General features: G+C 37.0%; 1 protein-coding gene and 2 non-coding genes across 8 annotated transcripts in view; all 3 read left to right on the forward strand.

The window, feature by feature from the left end:
• NOP58 (NOP58 ribonucleoprotein) overlaps positions 1 to 17,062 on the forward strand; it is a 29,642-nt gene extending 12,580 nt beyond the window's left edge. For all 6 annotated transcript variants that reach the window (XM_055345367.1, XM_055345368.1, XM_055345371.1 and 3 more), the window contains 12 exons: positions 307 to 428; positions 2,100 to 2,236; positions 4,000 to 4,064; positions 5,433 to 5,567; positions 6,358 to 6,503; positions 7,242 to 7,368; positions 8,903 to 9,066; positions 10,446 to 10,580; positions 10,768 to 10,829; positions 13,430 to 13,563; positions 16,222 to 16,397; positions 16,781 to 17,062. In XM_055345367.1, coding sequence (XP_055201342.1) covers positions 307 to 428; positions 2,100 to 2,236; positions 4,000 to 4,064; positions 5,433 to 5,567; positions 6,358 to 6,503; positions 7,242 to 7,368; positions 8,903 to 9,066; positions 10,446 to 10,580; positions 10,768 to 10,829; positions 13,430 to 13,563; positions 16,222 to 16,397; positions 16,781 to 16,831 — 1,454 coding nt within the window. In that variant the 3' untranslated portion in view covers positions 16,832 to 17,062. The remainder of the gene's footprint in view (positions 1 to 306; positions 429 to 2,099; positions 2,237 to 3,999; positions 4,065 to 5,432; positions 5,568 to 6,357; positions 6,504 to 7,241; positions 7,369 to 8,902; positions 9,067 to 10,445; positions 10,581 to 10,767; positions 10,830 to 13,429; positions 13,564 to 16,221; positions 16,398 to 16,780) is intronic.
• LOC129523103 (small nucleolar RNA SNORD11B) lies at positions 6,561 to 6,639 on the forward strand. Its single transcript, XR_008667062.1, has one exon. It is a non-coding gene; the product is annotated as a small nucleolar RNA SNORD11B (small nucleolar RNA).
• Positions 7,517 to 7,600, forward strand: LOC129523102 (small nucleolar RNA SNORD11). The gene has a single exon (XR_008667061.1). It is a non-coding gene; the product is annotated as a small nucleolar RNA SNORD11 (small nucleolar RNA).
• Positions 17,063 to 17,705: the final 643 nt, after the last annotated feature.

The raw sequence follows: 17,705 nt of genomic DNA on the forward strand, positions 1-17,705 counted from the left end.
TTATGGTTCTAGTTCTCTATGGGTTCAAGAGTAAATTTTATTTTATAAAACGAAAGGAATGCTGTATCAGCTTTAACACCTAGTTCTAGAGCTGAAGTGAGGGTGGGAAGATCAGATGAGATTGTGAAATGTGTAACTCTTTCAGTGTTTTTTACATTTATCATTTCATTTTAGAAGTAATGTTAAATTCAGACTTCTTGGAAGGAAGTGTTTATTTTGCTTTATTTTTTAAGCTTAAATGACATATGAAGTTCTTAAAATTAAAAACCTGCGAGTTAACTCTTTTGTTTTTCCTTTTCTAAAAAGCATTTACAGCTCTGATGGAAGGCAAAATCAATAAACAGCTGAAGAAAGTTCTGAAGAAAATAGTAAAAGAAGCCCATGAGCCCCTGGCTGTAGCTGATGCTAAACTAGGAGGGGTCATAAAGGTAAATATTTTTCATGCCTGCCAATCAGAACTCACCATATAGCATTGGTGACTACAAAGCCTAGCCTTTGTATGGAGTTGTTTGTTGTAAGTTCTCATACTTGATGTTTTTTCCCTAGGCTACAGAATAATTGATTTCCAATATGATTATCAGGGCTAAGAACATACAAGTAATACCTATTCATTGTAGAAAATATTAATGTCCCCAAAAGTAGTAAAAATTCGTTTTAACCTTGCCACCAGAGTTATGTTAACAGTATGTATATCCTGCTATGTTTTTGTTTAGTCACATTTCTTTTTCTAGCAACAGAATTAAAGACCTGATTTTTTTTTTCTTAATTTATTCATGAGAGACAGAAAGAGAGAGGCAGAGACACAGGCAGAGGGAGAAGCAGGCTCCATGCAGGGAGCCCGATGTGGGACTCAATCAATCCCAGGTCTTCAGGATCATGCCCTGGGCTAAAGGCAGACACTCAACCGCTGAGCCACTCAGATATCCCTTGGTTTCAGCTTCTGTTGTGAGATTGAACCCTGTGTCAGGCTCCGTCAGGAGTCTGCTTGTCCCTCACCGTTTCTCCTGCCCCACACACTCTTTCAAATAAATAAATGAAATCATTTTTAAAAATTCTGTGTAGGGCAGCCCCTGTAGCGCAGCAGTTTGGTGCTGCCTGCAGCCTGGACTCGATCCTGGAGACCCTGATTCGAGTCCCACATCAGGCTCTCTGCATGGTGCATGCTTCTCCCTCTGCCTGTGTCTCTGCCCCTCTCCCTCTTTCTCTCTCTCTTTCTCTGTCTCTATGAATAAATAAAGTCTTTTAAAAAAATGGTTTCTTTAAAAAAAAGCTTCTGTGTATAACTTTTTGATTCCTCAAAACTTTACTGAAAGCCTACTATCGACCAGAAATCTTACCATAACAAATAGTTAACCCGTATTTGTATGTGTATTAGATATTACAATCTTAACTTACTACATCTCTAACTTAAAATAAGTTAGAGAAAAGAATGTTACTAGGAAAATCAGGAGTGCCTAGCTGGCTCAGTAGGTGGAATGTGTGACTCTTGATCTCAGGGGTTGTGAGTTTGAGCCCCACATTGAGTATAGAGGTTACTTCAAAATAAGTCTTTTTTTAAAAAAAGAAAGAAAATCAGGCACCTGGGTGGCCCAGTCACTTAAGCATCTGACTCTTGATATTTACTCAGATCTTGCTCTCAGGGTCATGAATTCAAGCCCCATGTTGGGTTTTACGCAGTCATGGAGCCTATTTAAAAAGGAAAAATCATAAGAGAAGGTACATTTACAGTACTGTTCTGTGTTTATCAAAAAGAATCTGCATTTAGTGTTCTTCCTACAAACAGAAAAATGTGAAATAATGGGAAATACAATTTTTTAAAATGAGAAATACTTAAATCTGCTATTTTAATATGTAAATGATTTTAGGAGGGCCACCTGGGTGTCTCAGCGGTGGAGCGTCATCTGCCTTTGGCTCAGGGCATGATCCCTGGGTTCTGTGATCAAGTCCCACATCGGGCCCCTGCAGGGAGTCTGCTTCTCCCTCTGCCTGTGTCTCAGCCTTCTCTCTGTGTCTCTCATGAATAAATAAATAAAATTTAAAAAAAATAATGGTTTTAGGAAAACTTTATTTCATTAATACAGATATTCTTGTTCTCACAGGAAAAGCTGAATCTCAGTTGTATCCATAGTCCTGTTGTTAATGAACTTATGAGAGGAATCCGTTCCCAGATGGACGGATTAATCCCTGGGGTAGAACCACGTGAAATGGCAGCTATGTGTCTTGGTTTGGCACACAGGTGAGATTTACTGGAAAATAGTCAGTTTATTGCTGTTTAATAAACAGTTGTATTGCACTGTACTTTAAGCATACTACAATTACTAATTTAATTCTTATAATAATCTTATGAGGAAAGTAGTAATATCCTCATTTTCTAATGAATATGATGCCCAAAGTCCATTCACCTGCTAAGTGATAAAGCCTGGATTGAAATCCAGGCAGTCCTCATCATAGGCATTCTCTATTTTTTGTTGAGTCCCACAATTCTTGGGCCTTTTCCCCCCTCTCTGATGTCTGCTGAATCATTTGCTGTCCTTCCATCTTTTCATCTCCCCCAGATTTTTCATCTGCTGTTGTCTCCCTCTGTATCTGTAATGTTTGTTTTACATTGATTTTTACTGACTCATTATTTTTATTTATTTTTTAAAGATTTATTTATTTATTTATTCGTGATAGACATAGAGAAAGAGAGGCAGAGACACAAGAGGAAGAAGCAGGCTCCATGCCAGGAGCCTGACGTGGGACTCGATCCTGGGACTCCAGGATCGTGCCCTGGGCCAAAGGCAGGCATTAAACCACTGAGCCACCCAGGGATCCCCTTTACTGGCTCTTTATAATGCAAAGAGCTCACTCACTTACTATGTTTACCCAAAGAATAGGCATTTCTCTGTACTATAATGTGTTCTGAAAAGCTTGGCATTCTATGAAATTGCTAAAATAACAGGGTTTTTCATTGAGAAAGATTAAAAGTAGACTACTTAAAACCTATGTAACTTTATACTAGAGCACTATCAAAAATAGCCCTTTATATTATTAATACAGTTAAAAAGGATACATTAAGGGACGCCTGGGTGGCTCAGCAGTTGAGCCTCTGCCTTTGGCTCAGGGTGTGATCCCAGAGTTCTGGGACCGAGTCTCCTAGCAGACTCCCTGCATGGAGCTATCCTCCCTCTGCCTGTGTCTCTGACTCTCTCTGCGTCTTTAATCTTTAAGAAAATCTTTAAGAAAAAAAAGGATGGTTAAATTTAGATTAAAGGAATAAACAGAGGTTTGTACTTTTGTACAAAAAATAACATAAATCAGTGAAAGGGTTAAAGCTGCTGAGTTACAAAGATGAGCAAAATGCATGAAAGTCAAGAATAACTTTGTAACGAGCATTTTTAAGAGCACAGGAACTGCTAAACTGAGTTAAGATCCAAGTTTGTGATTGACATTGTATAAGAGTAGTGGTTCCTTAATCATTGACAATTAAATTTTCCTTAGAGGATATTTGGCAACATCTAAAGACATTTTTAATTGATACAAGTGGGGTCATGTCTCTACTAACATAATGGATAGAGGCCAGGAATATTGCTGAATATCCACAATGCACAGAATAGGCCCTATGCCCCTACAACAAAGAATTATCAGGCCTACATTGTTAACAGTGCCAAGATTAAGAAAAAGTTTTGTATAATACTGTTCCTTCATGACTTTCTATTTACCTGCTGATATAAAGCATTGTAAAAATAATATATGAACCAAATGATTTGTACTAAACAGCATTATCCTGTTTGACAAATTCATGTTTCAGACATATAGGACACATATAGGACCTGTGTATTTTCTTTTTAAATGTGTATTTCCTGATTTTTGCATATTCTTGTTCAAATGGTTTCCTATATTGGGAAAATTAACATACAGCTCCTAGGAGAGGGACTTGGGTTTTAAAAAGTATCTTAAGATGTTAATTAGTTTCATAGATGCTATCAATAACTTCTTATTTTCCCCTCTTATATCCAGCTTGTCCCGATATAGATTGAAATTTAGTGCTGATAAAGTGGACACCATGATTGTTCAGGCAATTTGTAAGTATAGTACATGTAAAGTCTGATCTGTCTATTCATCATGACTTTTTCTTGCTGCTAAACTATATCTTTTATGATTTTATCAGTGAGGAAGAAAAGGAGATTCGTGGGTTTTTATTTGTTCGTTTTACGATTTTATTTATTTGAGAGGCATGAATGGGGGGTAGGAGCTGAGGGAGAGGGAGATGCAGACTCCCTACTGAGCAGGGAGCCTGATGTGGGGCTTGATCCCAGGACCTGAGATCATGACCTGAACTGAAGGCAGAAGCTTAACCCACTGAGCCACCCAGGTGCCCCTAGAATTTTCATTGGTGAAGTAAATAAGCTGGAAAATGCAGAATAGAAAAGGGAAGCCACTCCTAATTTGACTAGTTGGAGATAATATAAATTAACATTGGTGATGTTAACAGATTTGTCTTTTTCCATGAAGTAAATCAATAGATAGGATCTATTATGTTGTACTTCTGCTTTTTTTTTTAACTTGGCTTTATAATAGGTCATTCTTCCATATTATTAAGTGAATCAACTCTTAACAGTTTCCAATTTTAAAAATTCCTTTAAATGGCAATTGCATTTCTGGGTATATACTCCAAAGAATTGAAAGCAGGTACACACAATTACATACACATCTGTGTTTGTAGCAGCATTATTTGCAGTAGCCAAAAGATAGAAATAATCCACATACCCACAAACAGATGAATGGATAAACAAAATAGGGTATATACACATAATAATTATTATCTTTAGACCTTAAAAAGGAATGAAATTGGTTTTTTTTTAACATTTTTTTAAAATTTTTATTTATTTATGATAGTCACAGAGAGAGAGAGAGAGGTGCAGAGACATAGGCAGAGGGAGAAGCAGGCTCCATGCACCGGGAGCCCGATGTGGGATTCGATCCCGGGTCTCCAGGATCGCGCCCTGGGCCAAAGGCAGGCTCCAAACCGCTGCGCCACCCAGGGATCCCAAAAAGGAATGAAATTGTGATGCATGTTACAAAATGGATGAATTTTGAAAACATGCTGAGAAATAAGCCACACAAAAAAGACAACTGTTGAGTGATTCTACTTATGAGGTACCTAGAACAGGCAAATTCATAAAGGCCACAAGTAAAAGATATTACCAGGAGATGGGGGGAAGGTGGGGATATGGTGTTATTGTTTAGTACTTACAGACTTTTCCCTTGGGATAATGAAAGAGTTCTGGAAATGGGTAGTGGGTGATTGTTGCACCGAAACCGACAATTGAAAATGGTTAAAATGGTAGATTTTATGTATATTTTATAATTTTTTAAAGCCCTTTTAAGTTTTGTTTTTTTTGTTTTTTTTGTTTTTTTTTGTTTTTGTTTTTCATTTTAATCTACTGCAGCCTTGTTAGATGACTTAGACAAAGAGCTAAACAACTACATTATGCGGTGTAGAGAATGGTATGGCTGGCATTTCCCTGAATTAGGAAAAATTATTTCAGATAACCTGACATACTGCAAGTGTTTACAGAAAGTCGGTGAGTAACTTAATCCTTTATTTTTTAACTTAATCTTTTAAAGCATTGAAAAATAACAATTTTTTTAATCCCACAACATGAGTTATAGGAATTTTGTTTTTCTTTTTTTTTAGTAATTTTTTTTCCTTAAGCTTCTCAGAGTTTCTTACAACTTACATGTATTTTGGGTGTGTAGCTGTATTAGTGTCTGTTAGAAACAGTTAACTTGGACTTTGACTTCAATGGCCTGTACAACAGAGAACATGGTTCTCTGATTTGGTTTTTCTTAAAATGGCTTCTTAAGGTGAAATGTATCCCATAGTAAGTTTACCATTAATACGGGCAACTGGACCTGGAATATGCTACTAAAAATAGTGCTGTCCGTACTGTTAGTGTTGTATCCTGTGCCAGTAGTACAGTAATATTAGCAGAACAACTTAAGCATTGTTAACATATAGGACTTCCCAGGGTTATACTACATTACCGTATTACCACCCCAAGAATTAGTGGCACAGGCTTTAGTAAAATCTTAGCTACAAATTGCCTGTTATAATATCATTAGTCCTATTTTATGTAGTATTTTGTTTTTAATTCTATTTTATATCTTTTTTGGAGGGAGATGGGGAGAGATTTTAATCTCTAAAAATCAGGCCTTACATAAGGGAAATTAGTAAGTCAAACTTGTTAGCTTTTTGTTTTGTTTAGGCATCCTTTTCATTGGCTTCTCTCTACTTTTTCTTTTTTGACTATTTGGATTTTATATAATTTGTTGAAGAGTGATTCTCCCTCATCCTCTGCAAACATTCCATAGGCGATAGGAAGAATTATGCCTCAGCCAAACTTTCTGAATTACTGCCAGAGGAAGTTGAAGCAGAAGTGAAAGCAGCTGCAGAGATCTCCATGGGAACAGAGGTTTCAGAAGAGGATATTTGCAACATTTTGCATCTCTGCACTCAGGTAAACTATACACATGGGGAAATTACTTTTGGTGGGACTGGCTATGTAATAATTTTCTGATGGCAATGATGATTTTTAAGCTTACTCACCTGATAAATATGAGGGTGTTCAGTCACTACCTCATCTGATGCCATCTTGACTTATATATTTCAAGGGGGAAATACATACTGAAGTAGGTTGAAAAATACCATCTAATTTATTTGTATTGTTAGCATTGTCTGGATAATGAATTATAAATTCATTAAGACAAATAAAGATTGAGTTACTTATTTCTAGCCTTTATGTTTATAGCCTCAAGTGCTCTTTTTTCCTCATTTGGAGATAGCTAAACAAGAATCACAAAGAGGAGGGCTGGCTCAGTCCGTAGAGCATGTCACTCTTGACCTTGGAGTTGTAAGTTCTAGCCCACAATTCGTGTAGAGATGCTTAAAAACAAAATATTTTAAAATCATATGCACAAAAAAGAATCACAAAGAGGATGACCAGTGTCTAGCCTCGGAGCTTTAAAAAATAACCGTAATATTGACTAGCATTTTTAGGCAGTGTATTGGGTTGTTTTACATTTATTATCTCATAAAATCCATTAAAACGGGAAACTGAGATAAAGAATGGTTCATTGTTCCGGGATTACATGGCTGACCTATGATAGTTTAGGGCTCCAGTGTGTAAAGACATGTGGTTTTTATATGATTTTTACACAAGTAATTTATGATGTGTTCATTTTGTTTCTTATACTAGGTAATTGAAATTTCAGAATATAGAACTCAGCTCTATGAATATCTACAAAATCGAATGATGGCCATTGCACCGAATGTTACAGTCATGGTTGGGGAATTAGTGGGAGCACGGCTCATTGCTCATGCAGGTGATGATTTTAATGTAACTTATAAACAGGGATATTTAGATTGTTTTCTACTTAGGGTTATTTTTTTCATCTTCAAATTATATTCATTAGAAATTTTAGGTAATAAATAGAAGTAGTTGGTTATAGCTGAGAACTAAGGACCAAGTTAGTGTTCAATGATGATTCTAATGTGTATGCCTGATTTCCTTTTGGATAATGATGGCATCTTTAGTCACTACCTCTTCTGAGACACTTGTGGTCCGTTGTCAGAAGTTTTTTAGCATTAATGAGAATAATCAGATGAATGCAGAATGAAATCAGTTAATGTGTCCACTACTAGAAACTTACCAGAATAGGGGTACCTGGGTGGCTCAGTTGGTTAAGCATCTGATTCTTAATTCTGGCTCAGGTCATGATCTCATGGTTGTAAGATTGAGCCCAGTCACTGGGCTCTGCTCTGGGCATGGAGCCTGCTTAAAATGGTCTTTCCCTCCGCCCTTTCCCCTCGAAAAAAACCCTCACCCTCATCAGATTAAATAGTTCTCACAACAGGTGATACATTCCCTTGTTTGAGAATCTGGTTCACTACTGAATATGCTAATTTTAATATATTTGACATGCAAAATCTTTTTAATGAATTTATAATGAAACTTAAGATGTATATATGGTGATGTTACAAAGAAGGTATGTTACCAAAAATACTGTATAATTGAACATTTGCAAATAGAGTTAAGTACTATTGTTGGAGTCATTGTTACACTCCATCATAGAATATTTTAATGTATCATCTACATCAAAGTGTCTAAACTAGAATAGCACCTACCTATAACTACATCATTATACAGATAGATATGCCATCCAAATACCCTCAGCTGCAAAATTGGGATTATCTGGTTGGTTTTGTTTGCATCCATATTTTCGTAGGCTTAACCAAACTTTTGTGGTAAGAGATGCAGGGATTAACAGAAGTGTGTGTTCAATTTTAAATACATATCTAGTCGTTGAGCATTAATATTGGGGGTCTGTTCTGACAAAATCTGTATAGTAAATCTAATAAAGCAGCAACTTTTTTTATACCTGATCAGTGTACTTACAAGCATATCTCCTCATTCATATTGTAAACAACAGATAAAGTGTGAGAAAGTTATCACATGGTTTTTCTGCTGAGATGTCTGTCCTATGAGTGTCTGTTCACTCTTATGTTTTTTTTCCATATCTAAAGTAGAATACTTGGTGTCTAAAATCCTGCTGGTATGCTAATAGCATGTAGAGTAGTTAATACCGTCTCTCTGTCAAATAAGTATAATTGAACTAATAGGCTTAACCTTCAGTTTAGCATAAGCATTCATTGTAAGCCTCTGCTTATAGTGCTGCATGGTTGAATCACAAATGCTGAGGCTTTCTAGGGAGTCCCAGACTATAGAATCTGTATTGTATCAGATTTTTATTTACTCTGGTGGCTATTATACTTCGACTATATGTCTTGTGTTTAACACATGGAACTTTTTAAATACTTGGAATTGCAATCCTTGTAACTACTTCTTTTCTTTTGAAGGTTCTCTTTTGAATTTGGCCAAACATGCAGCTTCTACAGTTCAAATTCTTGGAGCAGAAAAGGCACTCTTCAGAGCCCTCAAGTCTAGACGAGATACCCCAAAGTATGGTCTCATTTATCATGCTTCACTTGTAGGCCAGACAAGTCCCAAACACAAAGGAAAGGTGAGATGTATTTCTCCTGAGACCGGTCATTTTTTCTTTTTTTTCTCCCCTCCAGATAACTCATTTCCTCCCTACTCTATAGGATGGAGTAAATTTTTCTACTGCTTCTTTTTCATTAGAGAATGATGATTTCTTGAGCTATAAAAGCACTTTTGTGTAATGAAAGAAAATAACATAAAGTGTTATTGGGGGAACCTGGCTGACTCAGTAAGCAGAGCGTGCAACTCTTGATTATGAGGTTGTAAGTTCCCAGCCCCATATTGGGTGTAGAGCTTACTTTAAAAAAAATTTTTTTTTTTTTTAATGATAAAGTATTACTGATTTAAAGCCATTTTCTTTTGCTGTGTTAGGAGTTTTCTAGAATCTATGTGTTGATGAATGGGGAATGAATCGGAAGTTTTCTGGCAGGAAATCAATTTAGCATCATTTATGAATTATAAAATAATAACCATACACTGCTCAACACTTAGTAGGACTTACGTGAATCCTCTTACTTATTTTTAAAGATTTTATTCATGGGGGGGGGGGGCAGAGACACCACCAGAGTGAGAAGCAGGCTCCACGCAGAGACCCGATGGTGGGACTCGATCCCAGGACTCCAGAATCACACCCCGGGGCCAAAGGCAGGCGCCAAACCGCTGAGCCACTGAAGGATCCCCTACATGAATCCTTTTAATAGCCCTGTGAGATACAGGGTATCTTTTACAGATGGGAAAGCTGAGACTTAAGCAATTTCAAGCTTTTTGGTAAGGGCATATAAATTAACAGAAACTGAAATGTTTAAAAAAAAAAAACCTGAAATGTTCTAAAATTCAGAGCAGATTGATGAAAGGGGTTGATGCATTGTTAATTAACCTAAAAGGGGCTATACATTTTCCAGATGATCTCCATGGTGTGGAACTAAGGTCACTGAGTAGAAATTAAAGGAAGACATTAGGATATTTTGAGCTCGTTTTAGACATGAACTACTGCAAGATTATCTCATCCAACAGAACGAATGGGGTTTTGTATATAACCAGTTAGCCATTGAGAGAGATTCAGACATAAAATAGGTGGCTTAAGAGATGCCTGGGTGGCTCAGCGGTTCAGCAGCGTCTGACTTTGGCTTAGGGCATGATCCCCGAGTCCCAGGATCGATCCCCTTGGAGCTTGCTTCTCCCTCTGCATATGTCTCTGCCCCCCACCCCATGAATGAATTAATGAATAAAATCTTAAAAAAAAAAAAGGTGGTTTGAATTGTATTACATTTCTTGATTTTAAAAAATCCTAGAATGAAAGAGTTGATGTAATGCTCCTATTTTCTCATGAATCAGTTATTGATTTTAACATCTCAACTTGGGGTATACTTTAAATGCCTCTAACTTCAAGTTCTCTATTAGATTTCTCGAATGCTGGCTGCCAAAACTGTTTTGGCTATCCGGTACGATGCTTTTGGTGAAGATTCCAGTTCTGCAATGGGAGTTGAGAACAGAGCCAAATTAGAGGCCAGGTTGAGGACCTTGGAAGATAGAGGGGTAAGGACACATCCTGTTTATTGTAGAAGTGTTATCAAAAATTCATAAACTTTAAGTAGTTTATGTACTTACTCATTTCACCTACTAAGCAGTTTTTATTTTATTATACATTTTAGTATGTCTAATATTTTTTGTTCCTGCTATTAAGTTTCCCTTATATTTACCAAAAATTGATATCTTTTCTTAGATAAGGAAAATAAGTGGAACAGGAAAAGCATTAGCAAAAACAGAAAAATACGAACATAAAAGGTGAGTACATTTGGGGGAGGATGGATTAAAAATTTCTGTTTGTGGGCAGCCCAGGTAGCTCAGCGGTTTAGGGCCGCCTTCGGCCCAGGGCATAATCCTGGAGACCCAGGATCAAGTCCCACGTCGGGCTCCCTGCAGGGAGCCTGCTTCTCCCTCTGCCTAACCCTTCCTTAAATGCTTGCTTAAATTCAACGTCTCTAATTTTTTCTTTGCTATTTATAGTTTTCCATATTTCTAATTTTTAATCATATAAATATATTTTTACATTGTAATAAATATACATATAACATATATTTTGGCTTTCCTCTCAGGTAATCTCTCTATAGGTACCTTACAACCCCAAAATCAAGAGTCACATACTCCTTCAGCCAAGCCAGCCAGGCACCCCTTGGCTTTTTCCCCCCTTAATATTTAACTAGTTCATTTTCAGATGTTGAAAGTAAATATTTGTTATTCATAGTTTCGATATAGTATACCATCTATCAACAGAAAATCAATTCATAGTTAATCCACAATGAAACCGGTTTAAAAGACAGAAAAGTCTAAAAATAGCTAAAAGACATAATAATAAAATACTGAGAGCTCACCATGAAATTAACAAAAGATATGTGTTAGGGTCTGGTAGTTTGGTTATTATTTGAGGTAATGTTCAATGCTGGTAATGTGATGGAAGTAGAATGTAATACACCATTTCTGGGAAGCACTTTTACAGTATGTCTCCGGATTCTTTAAATAGTCATTAACCCATAAATTCTCGCTCAGGACCCATAATTCCTTAAGAATTTTAATAGTAAGATTTTAAACTGGGCAAGGAGTAAAATCTTACTTTAAATATTCATATATGTATTTAAATGTACATATTTAGAAAAACTACTTCCTTTATTCTGGAAGGAAATCAAAAGTGTTCCCACTATGGACATTAACTTTATGTTTTAGGAATTTTCCAAGTTTTCAACAATGACTATATAATATATATATATATATATATATATTGTGATTTTTTAAGTCTGACTTGAGGTCTTTAGTTGATAAGTATGGATCTTTGTTTTTTATTATAAATGTTTTTAATGTATAAAAATTAAGCAACCGGGCAGCCCAGGTGGCTCAGAGGTTTAGCACCTGCCTTCAGCCCAGGGCGTAATCCTGGAGACCCAGGATCGAGTCCCACATCAGGCTGCCTGCATGGAGCCTGCTTCTCCCTCTGCCTGTGTCTCTCATGAATAAATAGAATCATTTTAAAAAATAAGTAAATAAATAAATAAGCGACCTTAAATCTACAAATAAATGAAACATTCCTTACCTTGTTTTGAACAGTTTCTTAATATGCCATTATGCTTGTGACTTTACTTTTTTTTTTTTTTTTTAAGATTTTATTTATTTATTCATGGAGAGACACACACACGGAGGCAGAGGCAGAGGGAGAAGCAGGCTCCATGCAGAGAGCCCGACATGGGACTCGATACCAGGACTCTAGGATCACGCCTGGGCCGAAGGTGGCGCTAAACCGCTGAGCCACCCGGGCTGTCCCTGCTTGTTACTTTAAACACATGTTTAAACACAATTATGAGATTACTTCTTGTTATTTTAGGCACTTAGTACGTTGAGTTTTTACTTTTCTGCCACATTAGAACAAAAGCAAGCGTAGCCTTTTAGGGAATCTTTATCCATATGTATCCCCTTGTTCTTCTGCCTTTGGGGATTTTGTGATGAAGTATTCTGTTAACTTGATTTAGGTATTTTGTTTTTTATTGAATTGCCCTATGTTCTGAAACTTGAGTTGCTTCAGTTTTTACTTTCTAGGATAGTCATTTGGTATAAAGAGATTTTTGCCATTTTTCCTCATACTGATTAAATATTTTTCTAGGGCAGCCCGGGTGGCTCAGCGGTTTAGTGCTGCCCTCAGCCCAGGGCCTTATCCTGGAGACCCGGGATTGAGTCCCATGTCAGGCTCCCTGCATGGAGCCTGCTTCTCCCTCTGCCTGTGTTTCTGCCTCTCTCTCTCTCTCTCTCTCTCTCTCTGTCTCTCATGAATAAATAAATAAAATCTTTAAAAAATAAATAAATAAATAAATAAATAAATAAATAAATAAATAAATAAATAAATAAAATATTTTTCTATGCCGTAGTCATCACACTGATTACTGATTTAAATCAGAACTCATTTTAGGGCAGCCCGGTTGGCTCAGCGGTTTAGCGCTGCCCTCAGCCCAGGGCCTGATCCTGGAGACCCGGGATCGAGTCCCACATCGGGCTCCCTGCCTGGAGCCTGCTTCTCCCTCTGCCTGTGTTTCTGCGTGTCTCTCTCTCTCTCTCTGTGTGTGTCTCTCATGGATAAATAAATAAAATCTTAAGAAAAAGAAAAACTCATTTTAGCTCACCACTTCTCTTGAAGTGTGATTGACTTACTTGGAAAATATGGTTGATAACCTCTTTACCTTTTGGAAACTAGTAGTTTTCATAAACTACCCCAAAGCCACTAAATGAGACAGCATTGTATGCTTATGTAAGTATTATTTAATGGCATTTCCTTTAAACTTCTTTAGAATTATTTCAGTTACAAGTATTTGTAGAGATTTTTTATAGTTCTTTGATTCTTTCAGTGAAGTGAAGACTTATGATCCTTCTGGTGACTCCACACTGCCAACCTGTTCTAAAAAACGCAAGATCGAACAGGTGGATAAAGAAGATGAAATTATCGAAAAGAAGGCCAAAAAAGCCAAGATTAAAATTAAAGGTCAGTTTGAAGTTTTATTTATTTTTTATTTTTTTTAAGATTTTATTTATTTAATTCATGAGAGACACACAGAGAGAGACAGAGACACAGGCAGAGGGAGAAGCAGGTGCCATGCAGGGAGCCTGACGTGGGACTCGATCCTGAGACTCCAGGATTACACCCTGGGCGGAAGGCAGGCGCTAAACCCCTGAGCCACCGGGGCTGCCCTTGAAGTTTTAAAATGTTGTTTATATTCTTATTCTTTAAGAAAGACAGACTTCATAAGTCTTGGGGAAATACATGCCATTAAACTTTATTGTGAAGCTACCCATATTGAAAGTTAATGGTGTGGGACACCTGGGTGGCTCAGTGGTTAAGCATCTGCCTTTGGCTCAGGGCGTGATCCCGGGATCTGGGACTGAGTCCTGCATTAGACTCCCTGTGGGCAGACAGCTTCTCCCTCTACCTGTGTCTCTGCCTCACTCTCCGTGTCTCTCATGAATAAATAAATAAAAGGTAATGGTGTGTGTTTGTTTTTAAAGGTTTTATTTCAGAGAATGAGTGAGAGAGCATAAATGGGGAGTGGGAGAGGGAAAAGTAGACTCCTCCCGCTGAGCCAGGAGCCCATCCTGGGGCTTGATCCCAGGACTCTGAGATCATGACCTGAGCTGAAGGCAGATGTTTAACTGACAGAACCACCCAAGCATCTCAGAGAAGCATTTCTTTGAATATATGGAATCACATATTAAGCTGAGCGTACCAAATTTTAGTTCCTACCATAGGAATTATTTTGAGAATCAGCTTAAGATACAAGAAAAAAAGTTCATGCTTTCTAAATTAGTCGTTTCTATTGTATAGAATAGACTAGAGTAATAACATTGAGTACCCTATCATTATAGTAATATTTAATAGGTGCTCTCTGATGGACTGGGCTATCTTGGAAAGTTGGAAAGCAAGTAACCCCATTTGCCAGTAGTACCTGTATTGAATGCCTACCGGCTAGTATAGCAGGAAAAGCAGGCATTAAAGTAATATTTGGTTTGTTTAAAAAAATTTTTGTTTGTTTCTAAATAGCTTTGTGGTCAAAAGTATACTATCAGCAAATGTGGATTCCTGACCTGGCTGAAAGAAAGATAAACAAGGGATCCCTGGGTGGCGCAGCGGTTTGGCGCCTGCCCTTGGCCCAGGGCGCGATCCTGGAGACCTGGGATCGAATCCCACGTCGGGCTTCCGGTGCATGGAGCCTGCTTCTCCCTCTGCCTGTGTCTCTGCCTCTCTCTCTCTGTGACTATCATAAATAAATAAAAAATTTAAAAAAAAAAGATAAACAAGTTATTTAAGTCCTCTGTTTCTATTTACTTATTGAATAGTAAGGTGATCCCTAAGCCAATTAATAGCATTTGAAACAACCAACTCCAGATTCGTATCTCCACTTGTATATACAGTGAGCTTTTCAAACTAATATTCCTCTGTTTTTGTCACTCTCAGTCTGTTTGTTCCTCCACAAATTTTTCTGTCTTATAAATGGCAGTTCTGGTTGCTGTGGCATTTAACTTTTTCTTACAACCCAAACGTATTCTGGCAACAAGTGATCTTTAAAAAAAAAAAAAAAGATTTTATTTTTAAGAAATCTCTAGTCAATGTGGGGCTCCAACTTAAAATTCCAAGATCAAGAGTCATATGCTCGTACCAACTTAGCCAGCCAGTTCTATTCTAGCAACAAATTCAATTCAATTCTACATTGAAAATATTTCCAGAATGTAACTATTCTTCTTACCCACCACTGCTTTTTTTTAATGTAGCAGTCACAGTGCTACCTCCCTTTAACACTGATCTACTTTTACTCCTTGCTCACTCTCCGCCAGCCATACTGGCCTCATTATTTCTTGTTACTCTCCAACTCTGCTTCTCTCCCGGAATAGCCTTAGCATTTACTCTTCTCTCTGGCTGGAATGTTTTTCCTCAGGATAGGTGCGTCATTCACTCCTTTGCCTCTTCCAGGTGTTGTCAGACTATCCTCTCTGAAGTAGCCATATGCATTACTGTTCTTAGTGTTCCTCTTCCTGCTTTGTTTTTATTCTTAGCACTGATTACTGTGTAAGATATTGTGTAGTTTTATCGTTTTTCCCCCTCTACTAATAAAAAAGATAAATAAGGACAGGAATTTCTTTTTATGTCCTGTTGTATCCAGTTGGCTAGGGTATGGCCTGGCACTTATTTAGTAAGTGCTAAATAAATTTTTGGTGAATGAGTTTCTAATGAGATGCACCTATTACTGAGTCTTCTTCTTCTTCTTTTTTTTTTTAAAGATTTTACTTACGGGCAGCCCAGGTGGCTCAGTGGTTTAGCACCGCCTTCGGCCTAGGGCCTGATCCTGGAGATCCGGGATCAAGTCCCACATCGGGCTCCCTGCATGGAGCCTGCTTCTCTCTCTCTCTCTCTCTCCTCTCTGTGTATTCTCATGAATAAATAAAATATTTTTTTAAATCTTTATTTTTTAAAAGATTTTATTCATTTATTTATGAGAGACAGAGAGAGAGAGGCAGACACAGGCAGAGGGAGAAGCAGGCTCCCTATTGGATAACCAGAATTATGGGAAAAAACTGATATGTAAGAGGTCAGGAAAGTGAGGTCTGACACAGTGTTAATTGTTGTGTCTGTATACTTAACCCCATTTAGTTGAAGAAGCCCCAGCAGCAACAGAAGAAGAAGAAGAGGAAGAAGAAGGAGAAGGAGTACTAGTGGTGGAAGAACCGGAGACGTCTGTGAAGAAGAAGAAAAAGAAGGACAAAAAGAAACACATTAAGGAAGAACCACTTTCTGAGGAAGAACCTTGTACCAGCACAGCAATTGCGGTATGTTTTTGTTTTGTTGGCATGGGTGGGGTCTCTGTATTGTTTTATACTCTATGTATTAGAAATGAGCGGGCAGTTAAGATGGTTTTCATTGATGGAACAGTAAAAATAAAAATATTAAAAAAATAAAAAAATAAAAATATTATTAAAAAGGCCATTCCCAAACCTAGAATCTTACTATAAACTGGGTTTACTTTGAGGAAGAGAGAGAATATTTGCTACAGATTTTCATAGAGGTGATACTTACAGTTTTAGGTTTTAATCTTTAACCCAAATTTATTTTCAAAGGATATAGATCGACTTTGCTTTTTATAGGAAAAGTTATTTTTACTAACCCATACATTTACAGCTCTTTAAAAAGCATTCTGGTTTGTTATTTTCAGAGTCCAGAGAAAAAGAAGAAAAAGAAAAAAAAGAGAGATACTGAGGACTAATTGAAGGGAACCATCTTGGAATGAATCATCTGAATACATCACACTTAGGATTCAGTCAGAATGTATCAGAGATGTCCCCTAATTTGAGGGAAAGTTGGATGAAACAGTTATTAATCATTTATACCTTTTCAGACCTATTCGTGTCTTGACATCAATTCTGTTAAACTTGATTGTGTCATCATTTCTTAGAGTCTTTGTTACACAAATAAAAATATTTTCTTTGTATTTTAAGGCAGTTCTGTGATCTCTATACTTTAGGTAGACAATCCATGGCCCTTTCTATGTTTTATTATTTGATAATTATTGCTTTAATAATTCTAGCTGAAAAGTGAGAGTTGTGAATTATTAATTTGAAACTTAGCCTTTCTGAAGGCTGTGATTAGATGGACCAATTTAAGAACCTTACTAATGTTTCTTTTTCCTTTCTAGACTGTCCCTTTTTTTCTCCTTTTCTCCTATTTTTCTGCTTCTGTATTTATTTAAATAAAGCTGTGTTTTGTGTTCAAAACTTTTAAATTAGGTGAACAAAACTTTTGTCCCTAACTTTATTTTACTTCACAGTTCTGAATAGAGCAACAAAATAGTAACATAGATGCAGCCTTTTTTTTCTGAACTAACATTTTTAAAAGGATAACAAAATGATTTTCTAGTAAAGAATGGGGAAATAACAGGAAAACAAGATGACAAAAAATAAAATGTCCATGGGTATAACCAGGACATAGAACACCAAAGAAAAATCTGTTGCTAAAATACAGTATTTAGTGTGTGAAAAACAGCCTGATTGACAGCCGTATGTGTACATATAATCATGACAACCACAGGTTTCATGGTATCGTTAGGACTTGAATCTCTGTATGCCTTGGGCATGATGCTA

This window comes from Nyctereutes procyonoides, unplaced genomic scaffold (assembly GCF_905146905.1).
Source record: "Nyctereutes procyonoides isolate TBG_1078 unplaced genomic scaffold, NYPRO_anot_genome, whole genome shotgun sequence".
NCBI lineage: Eukaryota > Metazoa > Chordata > Mammalia > Carnivora > Canidae > Nyctereutes > Nyctereutes procyonoides.